The sequence below is a fragment of the Diabrotica undecimpunctata genome, chromosome 6 (assembly GCF_040954645.1).
Source record: "Diabrotica undecimpunctata isolate CICGRU chromosome 6, icDiaUnde3, whole genome shotgun sequence".
Classification (NCBI taxonomy): domain Eukaryota; kingdom Metazoa; phylum Arthropoda; class Insecta; order Coleoptera; family Chrysomelidae; genus Diabrotica; species Diabrotica undecimpunctata.
The window spans coordinates 108,396,480-108,419,589 of NC_092808.1; the positions used below are offsets into that span (position 1 = coordinate 108,396,480).

The 23,110-nt window shown below is 31.3% G+C and overlaps 1 protein-coding gene across 1 annotated transcript in view; it reads left to right on the forward strand.

Moving 5' to 3' along the window:
* The window catches only part of LOC140443711 (proton channel OtopLc-like), a 108,029-nt gene extending 97,249 nt beyond the window's left edge, over positions 1-10,780 (forward strand). Inside the window, exons 9-10 of the mRNA XM_072535097.1 lie at positions 994-1,150; positions 10,413-10,780. Coding sequence (XP_072391198.1) covers positions 994-1,150; positions 10,413-10,634 — 379 coding nt within the window. The 3' untranslated portion in view covers positions 10,635-10,780. The remainder of the gene's footprint in view (positions 1-993; positions 1,151-10,412) is intronic.
* The last annotated feature ends 12,330 nt before the right edge of the window (positions 10,781-23,110 follow it).

Below are 23,110 nucleotides of genomic sequence, written 5' to 3' on the forward strand. Positions count from 1 at the left end.
TAATAAATAATTTAAACTGTTAAAACAAAGGCGAACGAAAATTTTTCTTTCATAAATAAACTTTATTTTAACTCAATCTTCAATAATTTTTTTTAAAGTCTTTTTCTTTTTTTGAAGGATATGTTTAAAGCTCGTAAAGTTATTCAATTTATTTATAAACCTAAAAAATGTTGAAAACTTAAAAAAAAAATTCTAGGCTCTCCTAGTGAACCGATTTGAATTTTATAAAAAGCGTTTGAAAGTTTGAGTCTTCTTTTATATGTAAAAAAATTTGCAACTATCTGAGAGCCTTATTTAGGGCCTACTATAAATTTGAAAATTTGCGATTTTTTACAGTAGGCTGGATTGCAAAATTATTATGCAAAACCTGTCCGACCGATCTTAACAAAATTTAGCACACGGTTTAAACATATTAAAAAGTTTTTCTAGGCGGAATATGGAGCTTGTAAGTCAAGTTAAGGAAGTCGAAAACATTTAAAGGATTAACTTCATTTTTTTGTACTTTTTTTTCCAATTATTGCTATTTTTTCAACAATAAACATTAAATTTTCAATTTCTAGCTAACGAAATATTGTGTAAAATTGAATAACGAAACTTTTAACTTCTTATAAATTTTTTTCTCTAGGACCAATATTTTCCGAATTATAAACGAAAATAGGAGCAAAAAAATGAAAAATTTTCAATTGTTTTCAGATTTTGTTAAATAAAAAATTTAGCACAGGGTTTGCGACTGACGCATATCGTGATTATCGATATTGGGCACATCCTGTAGGGATTTCGGCAAAAAAATAGCTTGCTATGGAAAATGTCCATTATGGTCTGAATTTTTACAGATCCCGCCTAGTCTATTTGCCCAGTTTAAGTATGTAATATTTTGTGACTATATTTGAGCCACAACTCGTGAGTAATTTACTGTGTACTATTTTTGGTACCTACAAGTAGTGTTAAAGTGTTAAGCTACACATTTTAAGAAAATTTTTACAATTATTTTAGTATACTGACTCCTACGCTAGCAGTACTGCAAAGTTGCTGTCAAACTGCTTTTATCTTGGATGCTCGACGAAGATGCTGTTCTACTGAAGACCAAATTAAAAGAAAACCTGGAAGACAACTCATTACATTTTTGCTTTTATTAAATGTATCTTTGTGGGTGAGTATTCATTCTACTTTTTATATTTTATTTATTTATTTAACAAATTTAACTGATATCGGGTATTTTATTATATCATTCTTAAAAGGTTCAATACTTTATACGGTGTATCGACTTCTTATTATATTTTTTTTCCAATAAGTTTTTACCGATATTAGTTTCTTTTACAGATCTACGTTTCCTAATTGTTTTGAACTGTGTTCTATTTTATTTTTCTTTCCTCTCCTATTATGAATTTGACACTCAACGGCACTTGATTTTGGCAGATTCTCCTTTTGATGAAAACAAGAACTTTAGTTGTGTTACTTTTATTTACCTAAAAATATAGATATAGTACCTACGTAACTTTTAGGGTTTTGCTATAGCAATTTATCTTTCGATTTGAAATTGCTTTCATCTCATTCATCATCCTTTCTTTTCAAAGTTACAATCTTGTTTGAAATAGTTACTAAATCGTTAAATGCGTTAAGTTTTCTGTATTTAATTTAAATATAATTTAAATTTCAGCGTTTTAAACTATAAAATTAGTTTATATTTTACTCTTTAAAAAATTTTTTTTGAAATAAACATAAAGTTTCTTTCTAGCTTTTGCTCTCTATGCGGGGCTGCCTTCTCAATTTACATTTCTCCATAAATATTAATCCCCTTTACCAACATGTCCTGCCAAAATATCTTTTTGATATCCATTTATTCCATCCCTAGACTTCCTCTAATAAACTCTTTTTTAATTTTATTTTTTGTCTCTACACTTATCCATCTAAGCAGTCTCATTTTTGTAACATGTATTCTTTGTTCCCCTTTATTTTCAACTGCTAAACATTTAATTCCATATGTCATAGTTGGTTCTACGGCAATTTTATATTTTTCTTTCAGTTTCATTAACATCTTTTTGTCACACAACACATCACTTACTTCGTTTCACTTTATACAGCCCAGCCTAAGTTTACTGCGTGCATCTCCAATTTTTTTTCCATTCCTCTGTTGTAACATTTTTTTATAATTAAAATATTAAATAATTTTTAATCCTTTTACCTCTGTTGCTGAGACGCCGATGGCCGTATTTGCAAAGAATATGGGGGATCGTTTACCATTAGAAAATTTTATTGCACCCTACCGACTTTCCGAATCACGGAATTCTCACGTACCGATAGGTCGTACTTATCAAAAGACGCCGAGTTGGTTAATTTTTTCCAGTCAGGCGGGTTCTTTTAAATTTGATAAACATCGTCGAAAGCACGTTGTAGTATTTTTCTGAGAGAACCTAATCCAAAAGGATTTATCTTTCATCACGTCCTAACTAGAAGTGTCCCGTTATTTTCGATATTTGTTCGAACCTTTTATCTTCTTAGAAATGGATACAGGCTGGCCCGTCATTTTTAAGTGGGGGATATCACACCTTATTTTTGGGGAAGCTTGTGAAATTTTGAGAGGAGGAACTTCACTTCTGGCAGGGCGATCTTTGAGTAAAGGCGCTTGCTTATATTACCGTCTCTGTGTTATCTTACCGTCTCTGTGAATTTTTTCTTTAAGTATGTACACACTTAAGTGTTTCAGTTTCTTAATCTAATACCATATTAGATTTAAGATTAGTAGAAACTACCTTTAATTTAATTAACTTCAGTGTTTAATACAAGTAAAGTATTTAGCTTCAGTGAAGAGTGCAGCAGACATCAAGGTTTATCGTAAGTTGTCATAATCATATTATCTTTAACTATCTGGGCGAATCTCCGTCGACTATTTCTTCTCCTGTAGTTAAGGTTAACTACCGTGTTACCATTCAATCAAGGAACATTTAATACTTAATAACTTTCAAGTAGCTATTAAGAACTTCTAAATTACGAACATTTAATTCTCAGTTAATCATTAAACAACAATGCGATACAGATAATTATCTTGAAACCAAGTGCGGGTTGGTTTAATTTTTATAATACAGAATTCTTGAAACCTTTTTGTATTCTTTAGAATTTAAATTTAATCATTTTGTTATTTGCTATAATTGTTATACATTTTTAACCCGTTATCTCGAGATAAGCCCATAAACAGCAAAGAGAGATTTCTATCAGCTTTAGTTGAATACTATTAAATACTATCAGGCTCTCTTCGCTGATAATTTAAACTGTGTATGATTTTATTATATTATTGTATTTGTAAAGGTATTTCCTAATTATAATACTGTGTATTGTTTTATGTATACCACCATGTAATAATTGATGAAGCATTTTTTTTAGATGTGTGTACATTCAGCTGCCTATATCATAGTGGTGTTGAATATATTTTTTTTTTGTTTTATTAATGAATTTTATTTCTCGACTCCTAATAAGTTTTCTGATATAACAATACCTCTGAATGTTTGTTTTATTAAATAATTATTAAATCTTCGACCAGAAGAAAGAGCAGGCTAATTAAGTTTCGTAGGTAGGTAGGTGGACGAAGTCCACCTAATGTATTTATTAGTTGTTTATATAGTGTGTTGACCAAATTTATTTAATAATTAACTGTTGATATCTTTTCTTGGATTTGGTCTCAGAACCTAAATATCTTTCCTTACCTCTTTTCTTTTTTAAGGCTTCTTAGTTTTCTCCTTGAACCCAAAAAGTTAAGTGGGGCCCTGTTTCTATCTTTTCTTATTTTTGGTAATTTTACCCATCTATCTTTTTGTTTATTTCTATATCTTTTCCAATATTTCTTATCCTGTTCTACCTTTACTTATTTCGTCCGTTGGACCCATTCGTGGTTCCAAAAAGCCAGTTTTGAACCCACGACTCGCTCTCCACCAACCATCTAGCTGCCGTCCGCAGTTCTCCGTCTCCATTGGTGACCTTTCTAGCACCATCCAAAAAAGGTTTTCGAGGTTACACTGTTATACCGATTCTAAGTACTTAAAACTAATACTCTTTACAATTATCTCTTTAATAAACATTTTAACTAATATGTTTTTGTCCCTTTTAAGTTTTAAACCTTTTCCCTCAAGAGCAAGTCTCCACTGTTGCAGTTTTTGTTTCAAATCTCATTCAGTGTTTAACATCATAAGCATAAATTAAGAACCAATGCCTGTTTCTTTGTAGTTTCGCTGTTATATGATGCAACACTAATGAGAATCGCTAAGGAATAAGCAATGAGCTCTGGTGCAATTCTACTTTTACATGAAATTTATAAGTCCCTCATCTGTCCTAACTATATTCTGGCAAATAATAAATGAAATAAGTCATCCGAAATCACGAGCTCTAAGTGGTAAAATGTAGCCGAAATCACGTGCCCATCATGAATGCTAAAAATTTTGAATACGATTATTAGCGGCACGTTAGAAGATATCTTTCATTGCTGGTATCTTTACATTATAGCAATAAAATAGTATATTTCTGCTTTTAATAATATAAATAATACATAAGATCTAGTTTTAAAAATAATTGTTCATTCACATTATTAATGTGAATTCATTCACATTAATAATGTGTCTACTGAGCGAATGAGCGGAAGGACTTATACCAGAAGATGTAAAATACTTAAATTAGTATAGTATTTTTATTTCAGAAGGATATTTAATTATTTAGTTAGTTAGTAGAAAGAGTACTCGCAGCCGCAGATGATTGTTTGGTCTGCATATACATAATTTCTTCTAAAAACATGCCAAAACGTGTTTACTTGGAAGAAGTTATACGTATTGCGTTTACGGCAGTCAACAGAACGAAACCCAATGATCCAAATTCGAAGTTTATTTCTAAGAAAAATTTAATTCACTTGTAAGTTAAATAGCTTACCAGGGAGAATATAATCAATATTTTCTAGCATACAGTGGAGTGAAGAAAGAAGAACGAACACGAGCAGACGTAGTTATACTTGTCCATAAAAATTTAAAAACAACATAAATAACTGCCGTTGTATATCTGAAAGAATATTATATATGAACATCACAATAGACTACCAAAAATTAAATGTCATATCTGTCTATAGCCTCGAGGACTGCAAATCTCAGAAGGAACGAGAGGCATTCTACGAACAATTGCAAACCATCCTGGATGAAATACCTTATGCAGAACCCTTAATTCTTATGGGTGACTTTAATACACATCGGAAATGAAATAGTTCCAGGAGTAGAACAAAGATTTAATGAAAGCCATGTCAACGCAAATGGAGAACTCATGGCTAATCGCTGTGCTTTTAACGAACTGAGAATCAATAATACATTTTTTGACCATAAGCTCCAGTATAAATATGCATTTGAAACCTCCAGGGGACACAAATCTATAATTGATTTTATAGTCACTAATAGAAAAATCCACCCAAAGCAGATTCTAGATATCCGAACTTTAAACTCAGCAGAAGCTGGAAGTGAACACAAGCTAGTACTAGCAAAATTAAGAATGAAAATAACACAAAACATTTTCTACAAGAAGTAACCGAGTAATAATTTAATGTAGAATCACTGTGGAACGACTCTACAAGAGAAATGTACCAAAGGAGGCTAGCACAGAAGATACAGCTGAAACAAATAGAAGACTTCGAAGATATAAACGCAAGCTGGGAGAAAATTAAAAACAACATTGAAGAAGCAGCAACAGAAGCTCTAGAAAAATGCAAAGTCATACTAAACAAAAGAAACAACAACAATAAACCATGGTTCAGAAAAAATAAAATAAAAGAGAAACAAACATCAAATACTCCAGAATCCCGAGACACCTATACAAAATACGAAATGAAAAAAAAGCAGTTGGTAAGAAGAACAAAAAATTAACACTGGGAACAGTTTACAAAAAGGATGGAAAGTGACTTCTACGGTACACAAAAACAAATATGATTTATAAGATTTATAGGAAAGAAATGGCAGAATTGAAGGAATATAATAACATACCAGCAAACGAATGGGAAAGATACTTGACGAAACTGTTTAAAGGAAACGAAAATATTAATCAACGTAATAACGTACCTGAATTAAGACACCAAATAGAAATCAGTTTTCAGAAAGTAGAGATAGTCATAAATTCACTCAAAAATAAAAAGTCACCAGGGTTAGACGGAATAACCAACAAGCTTCTAAAACACGGAGGAGAAAGTATAACCCTTGAGATGACAAAACTTATACAAAAACTAATATTGCACTGCAAGATACCAGGCGCATGGAGAAACAGCATAATGATATTCATCTTCAAGAAAGGAGATAAAGAAGACCCCAACAACTATAGAGGTATAAATCTACTGAATATCGCACCTAAGCTTACCACAAAAGTCCTAACCAACAAAATCAATAAACTAACAACTGTATCAGATGAACAACAAGGATTCAGATCCGGAAGATCCTGCGTAGACACCGTATTTGTACTAAGACAAATCACAGAAGTCCGAATAGCTATGATGATTGCCGACCTCCGCCGCGGAGATGGCACTTGAAGAAGAAGAAAAAATCACACAAGAGGCCATCGACTACAATAAACCAGCACATCTGCTATATAGACCTGACAAAGGCTTTTGATCGCATTCAAGTTGTAGATGTCTTACACCTACTGTATAAAAGAAACATACCAATCAATATTATACAAACCATCGAAAACGTCTACTTCCATAATCGAATACAGGCAAAGATAAATGGAAAATAACACAGTGTATATTAGTAGTAAAGAATGCAGGCTAGATTATAGATATACTAAATTATTATACAAAATATACCTGCAGGCAACAACCACTGTCAGATTACATACTAACAGTAATCGCATAAAAATAGAACGGGGGGTTTGACAAGGAGACCCAATGTCATCTAAACTTTTTAATACGGTGCTAGAACATGCTTTTAAGAATTTGGATTGGATGACAAAGGGAATAAAAATAGATGGAGAATATCTAAACAACTTACGTGTCGCCGATGATATACTTATAATAGCTGAAGATCTAGGTATGGCAAGAGAGATGGTACAGGAACTCGTTGTGGCTACAGAAAATGTAGGTTTAAATATAAATATCTCGAAAACAAAAATCATGACCAATTTGGTACCCAACCAGAACATCAGTCTTGGTGGGAAAGAAATAGAACTCGTAGATAGATATAAATACCTGGGGCATGAAATTATGATTGGCAGGGATAACCAGACTCATAAACTGAAGAGAAGAATCGGCCTTGGGTGGGCAGCATTTGGAAAACTGAGAGAAACTTTTAAAAGTGAGCTGCCCACATGCCTAAAGAGAAAGGTATTTGAGAGAGTCACGCAGAGAAGAATGGAGGGGTCCATGTTAGGAATAACTCTGCGAGACAGAATAACCAACGAAGATATCAGGAGAAGAACCGGAGTGACTGACATCATCGAGAAGATAGCCAGACTAAAATGGAGATGGGCAGGACACATAGCCAGAATGACAGATGGGCGATGGACAAAGAGGTTATTGGAATGGAGGCCAAGGGAAGACAAGAGAAGCGTCGGTCGATCACCTACCAGATTGACTGACGATTTAAGAAGACTCAATAAAAACTGGATAAGAGCGGCGCAAGATAGACGGGGTTGGAAACATGAGAAAGAGGCCTATGTTCAGCAGTGGACTCTTGAGGCTGGATGATGATATTAGTACAAAGCGAAGTCAGACAGGGTGATTCGTTAAGCACACTTCTTTTTAATTTAGTAATGGACGAAATAATACGAACAGTACGTAAAGATCATGGTTACAGAATGGGTCCACGTTATGCACACGACGCCACATTAATCGCCGAGACAGAAGACAAGCTCCAAAGATTAACACATATCTTCAATACAACAGCCAAGAAATACAATATAATAATATCAGCAAAAAAGAACCCAAATGTATGACATCTAAATTCCCACTACGATTTAAAATCGAAACTGATGGAAAAATAATAAAGCAAGAGGCATGGTTTAGATATCGGGAAATAGATGTAACTAGTAACCGATACGTTGAAGAAAAAGTACGACAACAAAGCTTAAAAGCAAGTAAAGCGGTGGGATCTCTCAATGGCACAATCTGGAAGAACAAATACCTAAGACAAGATACAAATCCAAGAATCTATAAAGCAGCAATTAGACCTATATTCACATATACGACGGGGACAAGACCTGATATATCTAAAACGAGACGACTACTAGAAACAATAAAGATGAAAATACTCCGACGAATATCAGGGAAAAGTCTGTTGGATAGGGAGAGAAGCGAAAACATAAGAAGAGCATGCAATATAGAAAAACAGGAGTAGAACGAACACGTTAGTAGAATGGCAGAGGGTAGGATAGTACGAATAGCACGAGATAAGTCACCAAAAAAACGAAGAAGTATTGGCAGACCAAGAGAAAGATGGTGCGATAAATTAAACAATTTAGGAGGCTAATATTGAGAAAGAAACAGGTTTAAAGCCTAAATACAAGAAGGAAGAAGAAGTTAGTTAAATAACCAAGAAGTCTACTTAATAACTGAATTATTAAATGTCTTGACATTAAATCTAAATGTTTATACACAGCAAAATAAAGACACAACAGATAACTAAACAGCTGAATCAGCAGATTGCTGCAACTACACAATGAAGCAAATACTTTTATTTTATAAGGGTCAATAAAAAACTAAAAATTATGTCAAAGGAAAACTGGAATACAAAGTAAACGTTTAACTTGCATGCTATGGAACAGGAACGATAACACAGCCCAACAAAATAAAAAAAGTTGGTGCTTGACAAAAAACGAATTTTAAATATTTTTAATGCTCTGATTTCAAAAATAACTTCTTTTTGTCATAGTAGTTTTGTTTTGGAATCGACTGTATGATATTAACTTTGCTTAACAAAATATACACAAAGGTAACTGGAAATAACCAGATGGACTTACAGTAAATATGATAGATCATGCCATTAAAGACTCAAGACACCAATTGAATATAATAAACGTCCGCAACAGAAGTGGAGCAAATGCGGATACTGATCACTACTGGATCGAAAGTAGGGTAAAGGCTAGAATTTGAAATATTATTTAAAAAGGAAACAGGTTCTAAACATTAACGATACAATGTATAAGGACATAAAAATACAAATAGAAATAGCGAATATATTCAAAATATAAAAATTAAACTAGAAAACAATCTAAAACATGAAAACATAAATGAAAAGTGGAAAGGGTGCAGAAACAGCGTGAAAGAAGCAGCTAAATAATTACTAGGCATGCAAGGTAAACATAAAAGAACAAGAACGAATGACTGTGTTGATAAAGAATGTCAAATTATAACAGAAAGAAAAAACAGAGCATATTCACTGACGTAACAAGAGCGCAAAACTCGACAAGCAGAGGAGAAATATAAATAACTAGATAAGGAAGAAAAGAAAATCCATGACAGCAAGAAGAGAGAAAATATAAACAAAGAACTTTAAGAACTGTAAGATCTAAGTAAGTTAATAGAGACGAGAAAATGTTACTAAAAACTAAAGAGAAGCAAAAAAGAATTCAAACAAAAGAAGTGAAGAGAAATGGGTAATGTATTGACTGAACAGGAAGAAAAACTAAGAAGATGGAATTCCTGAATTGCGACCGAAAATGTTTTAGATTATATTGAAATATTAGATGTTTGTTTGCAATGCTCCATTTAACGTTTTTTTATAAAAATGTTGCTTTTAATTATGTGCTTTTAATATGTCACATACGCTTAATAAAAAATAAATTCTTCTCTACTTACACGCTTCTTGGTAAAACTCATAGGGACAGGTAAATTATACGATAACTTAAGAGATTACGCGTATGGCTCATTTCATTATATCTTTGCTGGAGTATGATTGTTACTACCTCATACTGGTCTTTCACATTCTTCACATAGCCACCGAGAAGGCCTTTCTCATTGAGCGCGCACACCACAAAATTTCTCAGGGAACTTTTGTGGTGTGCATTTTCCCAAGCCCTGTATTTCTCAAGCAGGTATAATGAAACCTGCATCTGTTATTGATCTGGCTTTTATAAATATATAAAATGATAGATATAATTTTTGGGTAAAGGATGAAAAGTTGTTGAATTTAATTGACTAAAAACCTAACGATTTGAGTTATTAGACGTACTTTACTAATTATGGTAAAATTTTTGGTACTTGATTAACTTTTGAAATAGATATCTTGTCAGGAAGACCAGAAACAAATTAATTAATTAATTTTTTTCCAGTCAATAGATTCTTTGATACTGAAAATAAAAGATAAATCATAAACTTTTTATCGTAAGTTTATGGTCAAAATTTACTACTGAGTTTTATATTAAATTCTCCTTAAAAACCTAATATTACTAATATAAACTGCTATTTTCAGGTAATTAATAGAATAAAAAACAACAGGTCAATATTCCATCCCAAACAAATGGATTTTTACGGAATTCTGGCCTGGAACATAATCACGCACGTGTCTATGCCACTTGTTGTTTCGTACCGATTTCAAGCGACTGTATGTTTTTATGAAATATGGAAGCACGTGTATAAACGACCCATTAAACGGAGTTTAAGTGAGGATATGCGTTTGGAGAACCATTCTTAAGCTTACCGATGTGATGGTTAACCTTTTATGCCAGGCATAAAAATTTACAGCTTTATACACCTTTGTTGAAGTTGATTGAAGATATATTATTTTATCTAATTTTGTTGTTATACATGTGTGCTGTAAAATTTTAATAAAACATATTTCTAACATATTGTAGTGATTAAAATGTTCAAATCATTAATAACCTGTTTCCAGATTAACTCATTCATGCCCAGAACATTTTTTCAGGATTTCAAGTGTAGTCAATATGTGAATAAAAAGATCCAAAATGGGTAAATATTAAGATTTTCTCGCAAATACCACTAGCGTTTAAAAAAAATGGTTTTGCAAAAACGCAACACAAGGCACTTATTATAAAATAAATGCAAAACTCAAAAACAAATTTAGTCAGCAAGAGTACAGGACAAACATTAAACCATTCAAAAATAGTACAGAAAAAATGACTCTAAATCTTATTTATTATGAAAATATAAACTACAACTAGTTCGTTTTGCTTGCGGCCCTATAAAATGCCCAATATTATCAAATGTGGTATTAACCACAGTTCGTTTTATTGATAAACTGTTTTACGGAGTACCATAACTAATAAGCAAAGCTTTTGTTACATTTCGACCAAATTACAACAAATCTAATTCACGTTGGCCTTCAATAGTTTCCCTTATCTTGACAATTTAAAGCAACAGTGACCACACTGTTGTCATTTCATCTACACAAAAACGATTCATTGGTTTCGTCATAATATGCCTCGTAATGAGCACGTGGAGATTTCGGAGACCATTTCGCTGAATGAGCACCTTTCAACTCTATGTGATCAACGTAACCTATTCCACTTTTCTTGAGGAAAGTTAAATAATTATCTACATAAATAACATGGGGCATTACTTTACCACATTCAAATGTTGGCAAATTCTCCGAAAATTGCAGGATTATACTACTTCCTAAACCAAATTCTCCTTTATAATCATTTTGTTGTCTTTTGAATTCTTGATACACCTGAAAATCAATCAAATAACCAGATGTTATCTTAACCAGACCTGTTATCTATACCCGAAGTATATTCAAAAACCGAAGCAAAATAAAACACGATAACACGCGATTCTTCTTTTTCGCCCCATAACTTTTTTCCACGGCGGTATAGGTATAGGTATTGCCTTACAAAAAAATCTCCTATTCTTTATCTATAAAATCATATTTGATAAAAGAGTCTTTAGGATTTACAGTATCTGAGATACGATTTTTCAAAGTTCGCCACTCACACCATTTTTTGTAATTTTCCCTATTTTTTCGCAAAAGTTGTTTTATATCTTTTTTCTACACAGTTTTAGAGACAATAAACAGGGGCTATTAGGTTATTCTTTATCTCAAGCTTTTAATTGTGTTTACAATTATTTTCAAGAGCTAAAAATATACAAAATATCTTATAAAGTGGAACTAATAATTTCAAAAAAAGTATTATTTCACCAAATAAAATTAGTTTAGCTAATAAAATTATGCTGCCACACATATTTATAAAACAGTATTTTAAAAAATTAGTTTGTCTAATAAATGTTTCTCTTACATTTTTTAATCATAATTTGGAAAAACTTATTTTTTTGTTTGATCAAATCAATTTTGATGAATTATAAATAAGTTAGAATAGCGACCAATAAAATTACAAATAAGCCTCAATGTCATGAATGCCAACTTACAGTTTTCATTTTTGACAATTATATTGTCAAAATTAAAATTTTGACAAATATTCGTTTTGATTTAATAATAAAAAGAAGATGCATGTATTATTAACAGATACCTGAAAAAATGTAACAAGTATATGGAAAATTAAATTAGAAATGTGATATTCTACTGATTTTATAAATAAATCAAAGAGAAATCATATAATTATAAATGTTGCTTAGATTTTGAATTTCTGATCTCTTGTTTAAATTATTATCACTACTTCTAATACAAACCATTTCTAAAAAAGTCCTTTTGCATTTATTTACCTTCATTACACAAAATTTTATTGGTATCAAAATTCATAAAATGGTCTTTGTCGAGTACATGCTCTGCTAGAGCACAAGATGGTTTTTTTTATTCTACCATCACTTTTGTGGGAAATAATACGATTTGATAGATTTCTACCGGTCTCACCAACATACACAGCTTTACATTGAGTACAGCCAATGCAGTATACTACATTTATTTTAGAGTATAAAGATGAAATAGTTTTGATGTTCTTTGTTGCTATTTTTATGTTGTCAATAATCTTTAGTGTTTGTATTCATTTAGGTGTCAATGATGGTATATAAGGTAGTGAATGATAATAGATATTCTGGTTGAATACAATGTTCTGAGATTTAGCAAAATACGATGTTAAGTTATTTATATTAACAGTATTAGAAAAAAAGCATCCTATGTAGCATATCTGGAGAATGAAAGTTTTCAATTAAAATAGTTTTCAACAATTGAAGATCTTCTTCTAAATAATCTGGATGAAAAAGCCTTAAAACACGTTCTTTTACTCCTGTTATAAGGTACATTTTCATCTTGTTTGGATAATAGTAATAGCTTATAAATCTGTTACTACACATAGGTTTTCTGAACCATTTGGTTTTAAGTTGACTACTTCATGAATTTTGTGTTTAGGAAGTGCCAAAAGTAAATCATCTACATACTGTTCTATAGATCATATGACTCAAAACTGTAAACATATTTATTACTTATATCCTTATTCATTCGAGTATTTTCTAGTAAGATAAGCTTATAATTTTGTATAAAAGCAGACAACGCAGATTTTGAATCCGACAGGATTACTATTTGTTGATCAGACATTTTTTTCTCAATAGTCCATTCCAGAACTTGATGATATATTGCAAACAGTTCTGCGGAATAAATGGAACATTGTTGGTTTCATTTAAACATAGTGTGTTCTTGATTGTTTTGGATATATACCGCACAATCAACTCCCAAAATGGATTTTGACCCATCTATGAAAATCCTATATGGCTTATCAAATTTGGCAAGTTGTTGCTGAAGTTAAATGGCGTTGTTATCATCAAAAGTAGGGAAATAAACTTTGGTTTGGGAATAAAAAATATTAAAACTAGATTGGAAAAAATTAGTTTCAAATGGGATTTCTAAATAGGAAGAAACACTAGAAAATGCTATAGCTAAATTTCGAGAATTTTTGTTATGCCACCATTTGTTAACTAAGTTAGACACAGATATGTCGGATATTTTTTGCAATAGGTAGGTTTGGTTATTATCTTGACATTTAAGGATAAATTTTTTAGCTAAAAAAACGTCTTAAATGTAATGGAGGTTCCATACATTCCACTAAGCGATTTGCAGTAGGCGTAGATTTAAGTGCACCTAAAACCAAATGTAGAGCTTTGTACTGGATTCAGTCGAATTTTTTAAGTCTAGTATTTGTAGCAGACTCATATAAAAAGCAACCATAGTCAAGAACTGACCTGGTATATGCCCTATAAAACATTAGATTAACCTTAGGATCGGCGCCCCTTTGGTGACGGATAACTACCTTTAAAACATTTAGGCTTTTTTCGCATTTTTTTAAACAGTTATTAATATGTTCTTCCCATGTTAATTTAGTATCAAGTGTGACGCCAAGATAAGTATAGTGTTTTTGGACAGGTATACCTAGATTATAAATTCTAATACTGGATTTATTCGGTAAGCGATGACGAGTAAACAACACCATAGCGGATTTATTAGAAGTAAGTTCCAACTTGCTTGGAAGAAAGGTTAAGAAAGTATTTTCTTGCACTATACATAATTCGTTTTATTGAATCAATACATTCCTGATGAGAATTTTTAGAAGTGTAAAGACATAAATCATCGGCGTATTGTAAAATATTACAATTAATACCCATACCATGTAGATCCATAGTATATAGGTTAAACAAGAGAGTACTAAACACAGATCCCTGCGGCAAACCTTGATAAACTAACCTTGAACCAATCAATTTATTATTGCACCGAATGAATACTTGTCTATTAACAAATATATTAACCAATACCTGTGCACATCTAGATGGGACTCCTATATGTCTTAGTTTCTCTAAAAGTAAGTTTGAAATAACATTATCATATGCTCCCGAAATATGTAGAAAAAGTGCTGCTAAATAATTATTATTTGAGTAGGACAATTGGATATCACTAGTTAATTGAGTAGAGTAGAGTAGAGTAGAGTAGAGTAGAGTAGAGTAGAGTAGAGTAGAGTAGAGTAGAGTAGAGTAGAGTAGAGTAAATTTTTATTTGCATAAATTTTTAAACATAATTGAGCAAATAACGTCACATTATTCATTACAGATTAAAAAATATATATACTGACATTACACATTTAAAATATATTAACATTACAAATTAAATATGCTGATCTAGGAGAAGGATAGGCCAGGTACTCCGCCACAGTATAGGGCTCAATGTCAACTAGGTGTTGAAAAACCTTTCTTTTAAAAGTTCTATAGTGCGTTTCCTGTTGAATGTCAGATGGTAGACTATTATAAAATTTAACACACGCATACAAAGGACTTCTCTCTGTTATAGACAATCTGTGAAGTGGCAAATTTAAATTAAGGCTTCTTGTATTATATTCTGACAGACTGACTATTATAATTGTGACAGACAGTCGATGGTTCCTTTATTTCTCCTAAACTGAGCTACCGGGAATATGTTTTCTTTTTCACACCACCATTCCAATCTAGTTTTAAGAATCCGTTCAAGTGTTTTTAGTAGACATGACATCAGAGAAATGGGTCTTAAAGAAGTACGATTATTTATTTTAGGTATAGGAATGACCAGACATTTCTTAAGAGAATCACAATTATCTCCTTTTAGTAAAATGTTGTTAAATATCTTGCATAGATAATCTATAGCAATTTCGGGAAGATTTGTTAACATGAGTAGTTTATACCATCTATACCTGGAGATGTTTTTGAAATTTTAATGTTTGCTGTAAGGTCCCTGGAGTGATAGGAGTGGGTAAACAGTTGGCATCGATATGGTTCTCTGGTATATTTATTGGTAGATGAACAGAGTCGGGAGCAATTTTAGATAAAAGTTGTTTAAATGCTGATTCATCGTTAATGGTAATTTTTTTCTGAGACTAAATTTTATTTCCCCTTTTCCAAATGTCTGATGAAGGGGTTTGTCTATTAAGAGAAGAGCAATACTGTACCCAGCTAGATTTAGCTTTTAAGCGAAAAGTACATTTACACATAGCCTCGTTTCTTTTACATTCATTAAAATTCAAAAGAGTTAGATTAGATTTAAACTTTTTTAAATAATTTTTCCTTAAAATTGAAGCAGCTAGGCACTCCTCATCCCATCACGGAGGAACTTTTACAGGTTTAGTTGAATGTTTAATTAGTGTGCAAGATTTGTTCGCTGCATTTGCAATAGAATCTAATAAGAATAAAATCATCTTGTTACTATTATTAATAACTGACTTCAATGTGAACGCTTACTCTATGGTAAGCCTGAATTGCTTCCAGTTAGCATTAGCCATCGACCACTTAACTGTAGATATAAACCTTGTATTTTCTATTTTAATATAATTGATAGACATTCGAATAGGAAAGTGATTGGATCCATATGTATCTTGTATAAAAGTCCAGTCAAACGTTGAGCATAAATTGGAAGATAAAATCGTGAGATCTATAACAAATTTGGCATAACCTGAAGGAGTAGCCCTAGTAGCCGATCCATCGTTTACGATAATTAAATGACGAAAAGAATCCAAGACTTCCACTAATATATTACCCTTTGAAAAACATGCATTTGATCCCCAAAATTACCAGAAATAATACAGTCAGTGTTAATTTGTGAAAAAAGGTTGACATAATCTTGCACTGATACTTTTGCTTTTACTGGTCGGTATAAACTCAAAATCGTAAACTTTTTCTTGTCAATACTAACGTTTACGCCACAAACTTTTGATTGAAATTATTAACAAATGAAATAGGTTCGTAACTAATGTTATTTGATATAAGTATAGCTACTCCACCGTATCCGTTAGCTCCACTTTTACTTACTATAATAAAATTATTAAAACAAATATTATCTAAGGGTTTGGACCAAGTTTCCGATAAAACTGGTCTTTTAAAATGTTCTTCAAAACTGATGTAAAGAATATTTGTTAGCGTTAAGTGATCGAATATTCCACTAAATAATTTTTTTAATACCTTTGATAGCCATGAATTTTAAGTAAAAATGTTATTAACAACTTCCTTAACTTTGTTCTCAAATTCAATTTCATTCACTTTAAGATTAGAAGCCATATTTGGAGAAGCATTAACACAATCTTGAGAGATTTGTTTAATAAAATTTTTAAGAGTAACACTAAGCTGAGTGATAAATTTACTAAAAAAAAGCATTTATCAGGACAATCTTTATTTTTTTCATTCCCACATTTTTTGCACCTTTTTTTATTTACATTAAGTAGCCGAATGACCATAACGCAAACACTGGTAACATTGCATGACCGGACTGACAAATACCTCGACCGGGCATCTAACTTTATTAATGTAAATAAATTGGGAAATTAATTTGCTCGCAAAGGTAACAATAATTATCTGTCTTGGGACTCTCTCCTATATACCGTCTTTTTGTATTAATCTAGTCATTCTTTGGATTTTTAACCATTATATTCGATTTTATAGTATTTAGGAGTTTATTTTCACTTATACTAGTGTAAACAGCGCGAGCTCAACCTCTTTTTTCTGTCAAATAATTGGGTATAAATGCAATTCAATTATTTTTTTTTTAAAAAGATTATTCTACCAGTCCATTTGCAACCAGTCCCGAATCTACTTTGATTTTAATTCTATTCCTGCCAACACTAACAATTTCAGTTATATTTTTATCGTAATCCGCGAGAGAACTTAATTTTTCTCCTATTTTCATAGGATGAAGACGACCTAAATTTAAATCAGTATGTTGAACAAAAATAAAATACGGTCCCGTATCAGTATCGCTAAATCGATTTGAAGTATTTAAAACCTGACTTGATTGTTTATATTGTTGAGTTGTAGACGGCAAGTTTTTATTGCCATCATTAACAATGGATTTAATGTTGGAATTATTAATAATAGCATCTTTGAAATTCAAAACACTTTGTTTGAATTGTTACACTTATTAACCTCAGAAAAACAGTATCTTTGACGTGAATATTACTTAACATGTCGTTATGCCCTGGATCCTGTAGAGATGGGTCTTTGCCACATACACCATTTTTACCATGGGACATCTCAGGATTAAGTATTTATCAAAAAAATATAATAAATATTAATACTTACGGTACAATTGCTAAACTAATAACTTAAAATTAACGTAAACCTGATTAAAACCTAAATACATTCGATTGAATACGAGACACACTCACAAACCAGTCCTCACTATACGAAGGTTCAAACGAAACTGCCCCAAAAAGTTATACAGAGCTGAAACTACTTCATTGGAGCCTCACCCACTCTGGTTTTCCGTCCATGTGTACACAAAAGTATTAGTAGAATCTTGTGTATCTTGCATTAATACAAAAGTCAGGTTATAAATCCAAATTTGTCAAGAATAAAATACCTCACCAACTCTTAGTTTTGGAAGAGGCTGGTTTTGTTCCATGTCAATAGACCTTAACTACATTAGCTTTTGTTCTTTTAAGCAGTTCATAAAACTTCTTAGCTCGTAACTTGTGCAATCTGTAGTTAGTAATAAGTGAATCTTTTTCTTCAAGATATTTGCATAAATTTATTTCACTTTTTGTTAAATCACAAAATAAACGTCTGTCTTTGGACTGCCAAAACTTAGATTGAATTTCGTCTGGAAGATCTTGAAGAACTTTGAGTTGCAAGTGACTTCTTCTGTTCTTTTTAAGTCTGTTTCCAAATACGCCACAATTTTTTAATAGATAACTCAGAGCTAAGGTAACCGAGGACGCTCTTACCCCGTCCATAATGACTTTCACAGCACTTTAATGATTTTATGTAATCAATCATTGATTGAGCTGTACTTGAATCTTTGGGTTTTATCCTAGCTCCACCTCGCTTTTCACGAGGACATTCTCCTGACTCTTTTAAAGCTTTAGCTAATCGATTCAATCTTTTTGATGTAAATTGTGAGATGGACAGGAATGTGAAATTACACACACTTAATAAAACACCATTTGTCTGTCGTAGTAGTAGTAGCCATCTGAAGTATTTTGTAACTGTTCGAGATTGCGGATTTGTTTTATTTCTAGGCCTATGTTGCTTAGACTCTTGATTGAGAACGTATTTGAATACAAAGTTGTTCTGATCAGCAGTAGTCTTATGTGGGTAGATTTTATCATAAAAGCTACTTACATCATGAGGAGTCAATAGATATGCCTTACAAACATCACCTTCATGAGCACAAACAATGCGAGAACCTGGATGAGCTTCTTTACTATTTCTTGCGAATTTCTTGAGATTTTTGTCCCACAGGTCTTCATTTTTCTCTCGCTTCCTCTTCTTGGCACTATTAATATCGTTTACAGATACTGAAAAATCACTTGTTACAGAATCTAAACTCATTTTATACTTATAACACATGTTTTCGATTACTCACTTGTTTCACCTCAAACAGTCAACATAACCAAAAACTCACAGAATATATATACTGACAGCTGGAATAGCGCATGCGCAAACACTCAACAGCTGACTTAAGCCTGTTTGGAAAATAAAAAGGCATTACTAAGCACATTTGGAAAACAATACTGATTCGTAATCTTTATAGTATACTTGACTTAAGCTGTTATGGCATGAATTGGTTTTCTAATGTTAGAAATGATGCTCTAGAATAAAATCCAATTAAAACCTCAAAATGTGAAAAAAATTACTCAAGTCCTGTTGGAATCCACCTCTTCAATTATTATTTTTTATTACTTATTATTGTGTACATAGATATATATATATATATATATATATATATATATATATATATATATATATATATATATATATATATATATATATATATATATATATATATATATATATATATAATAGTGTTGATCACAGCTGTTAAAGTTAAAAGATAAACTTTGAGATTCTTTGGGAAAAAAAGCTGAAAGAATAGGCTAAGTATACTCTTTATTCCCTTACTTTTCCAATATTTCGTCGATAGTCATCGAAATCATCAGTGATAAGCTACAAATAGTTTTACATGAAAAATTGACAGTCTATTTGACTAAGTTGATATTACTTACAATTTGAGATTAATGCCGTAATGAAAGCTGATCAATGTTATAAAAAATTTTGTAAAAAATTGTGTAAGTTTTCTTACAAAAAACATGTAGTGTAAATTCACAAAACTGGTACAAAAACAACAAACAAGTGTTTCCTTTTATGTATCGGACTGAAATAAGTCCTCTCTCGAGAGTTTTACATCTATTTTATTTAATTCATAACCTGAACCTTATGATATGTAATGTGGTTAATTTGTAGGTTTGAAAACACTAGCCTCTAAAATCTTCTTCTCTCTTAAATGGTCGAAGTAGAATGCAGATTTTAGTGGCCCTTGCCTTCATTGGATGTATATACCTCTATTTGATTAGAAGCTCAAGTTCTAGCTATTTAAAAAACAATTAAAATTGTTAAAGTGATTGAAGATCACTTTAACAAGAGTTTGATAACTAGATCTTGGTTAGTTCCAAAACCTAGTTATTATGTAAAGGTTAAAGAGTAGTATTGAATGATGTGGTATTTAAAATTTTTTTGAAATGTTTATAATTGAATATGTGCTGTACGAATCTTTCCTTAAGAGTCTATTGTTAAACTATGTGATAATATGGTATTGTAATACTCTTATTCTAAAATGGAATCTATTGAATTATTGAGTTTAATATGTTGTTTTTCAACTGCTAGAAGAACGGAGTAGATTTCACTAAGGTGGTGGATGTCTGTTTCTTTATTTATGTCGTTCTCTGTTTGTGCTATATAAGCCATTTCTAAAACAATACGTTTCTTGTAATTGGTTTCCCTTTCTAGAACCTCTACTGAATCAAAGTCCATCTGATGTCCTTCATTTACTACATGAAGCGCTAATGAGCAGCGGTCATGATGCAGTCGGCAGTCGCTTTTGTGTGAAATTATGCGATTTTTTAAATGCCTTTCTGTGTGGCCTATGTATTTTTTATTGTAGTTTTTGCATGGAATGCTGTAGACTACATGTGGAATTTGCTCCTTAGGTGTTTTGTCTTTTACTTTTGTGTGAAGGCTTTTTATTGTAAATACCGTTTTATTGGCAATTTTGAAATTATAAAAATAATTAAGTACCCTTGCTAGTCTGGGTGTGAGCTCCTTAATATAAGGTAGAGAAATCATTGTGTATTCTGTAATTGGTTCATTGGTTATAATTTGTTCAACATTTTCCCCTATTTCTTGGATGTTGGTGTCAATTTGTTCGGCACTACCTACTCCCCCCTGGAAATTTGTATTGATGTTGTTTAATTCGTCTACTATACTCTGAGGAAGGAATGAAGGGGTTTCATAAAGGATTTTCTTAACTAAATCAGTGGGGTAAGAGTTGTCTGTAAAAAGGTTGTGCAAAAGTTTGAGATTCTTTTCGTGAAAAGTTATATCTGAAATTTTCATCACCCTGGCCTTCATTTGTTTTAATATATTGATTTTCATTGAATGTTTGTGATATGATAGGTAGTGTAGGTATCTACCTGATGCTGTTGGTTTTCTATACCAGTCCACTAGGATATTGTTGTTATTAGTTCTAATTAGTTTAGTGTCGAGGAAAGGAACTTGATGAATTCGATGACTATCGACGAAATATTGGAAAACTAAAGGAATAAAGAGTATACGTAGCCTATCCTTTCAGCTGGTTTTACCAAAGAATCTCAAAGTTTATCTTATATATATATATATATATATATATATATATATATATATATATATATATATATATATATATATATATAAAATTTTGAAAATAATATTGGTTTGCTTTTAATATATTTCAAAGTACAAAATAAAAGATATTTCGAAGAAATGAAAGTCCCTTATCCTGGATTACCTGTAATAAACAAAATTTAAAGATATGCATAAATTATTTTCTTTGTAAAATATATTCGAGTGACGTGAGTGAGCTTAGTGAAATCGTGAACAATGCGAGCGGGTTTTCCAAATAGATTTCTACGTCGATATACAGTGAATAAGACAATAGAATAGAAATATTTAGAAAATATAATTCTCCGTTAGTTCTTAAGAATTTGTAGAAACTGATTAGTACGTTAATAGTTTTTAGGAAATTTATAATTGTAGGTAAAATTGTTGTTTGTTATCTAAATGGTAGAGGGGGATAAGTGTGACGAATTCTGATTCATTATCATGCATTAATTTTGCAGAATTAGGCCTGATATGTTGTTTACTTAAATTTTGTCCCACAATGGGTTTTTTCTTATCACATTTTCGTATAATAAATTTAAATAAAAATAAAATAAAATAAATTATTCTTTCCTAAACTTAGATTTATCAACTTACATTTTATTAACTATTTGTCAATATCACTTTTACATAATTAAGTAATTGTTCTTTTTGATGAACTTGTTTGATAAAATTTTAAACTGAAATTGATTCATAGAATCTTTTTCATTACGGTCCTAAATGTTTTGAACCTTTGAACTGTGGAAGTTGTATTAATCTTCACCTGTTGGCTGGCTAACCAGTGACGTCATAATATTATAATATATGATATTTTGGATTGACTTCGTATGCTTTGTTCTTTGTTGACAAATCAATCACTGTAGGATAAATGGTGATCTTAACCACCTTTTCCTTTCATTGTTTGGTTTCTTAACGACAAGTTGTCAACCAAATTTATTACATTCTTTGAATATTCCGCCCTATTATATAGAGGTTGGTAGTTTGCCTTGCTGTTCTTGTCATTTTGACCTCAAGGCTATTTCTATTCACGTTGTGTGCGTGGGTGTTAAACCTGTAAATTCATTTACCGGCGAGATTCAGTAAGCTTAAGACTGGTAACTTCATTTTATCTTTATACTATATTTATCTTAAATAACTTATAATGTTACCTAAAGTTAAATTTAAAATCTAATTGATTAAATAAATTGTTGGAAGTGCTTTCTCATGATCTTTCTAGTTCTTTACACTTTAAAATAAACCTTAATGTTTTTTACTTAAGTTTTTATAATAACTTTTTTATATACATGTATGTTTATCACATGTTCTTTTGCTGTGCTAATTTTGTTAAATTGCAAACTATACCAAGTTTCAATTAATTGATTTATACAACTTTACTCTAAATGTCCAGTTTCGTAAGCTTTTTCATATTTTTAACATCATTGACTGCTACATGTCTTTGTAAGGTAACACACTTTTATTGTAGCTTCTCTATGGATGTATGGTTTCATATTGTTCTTTTTAGATGAACTGATGATGCTTTCTGAGCAGAAAGCGAAATGTCTTCAATAAATAGATGAAGTAGCC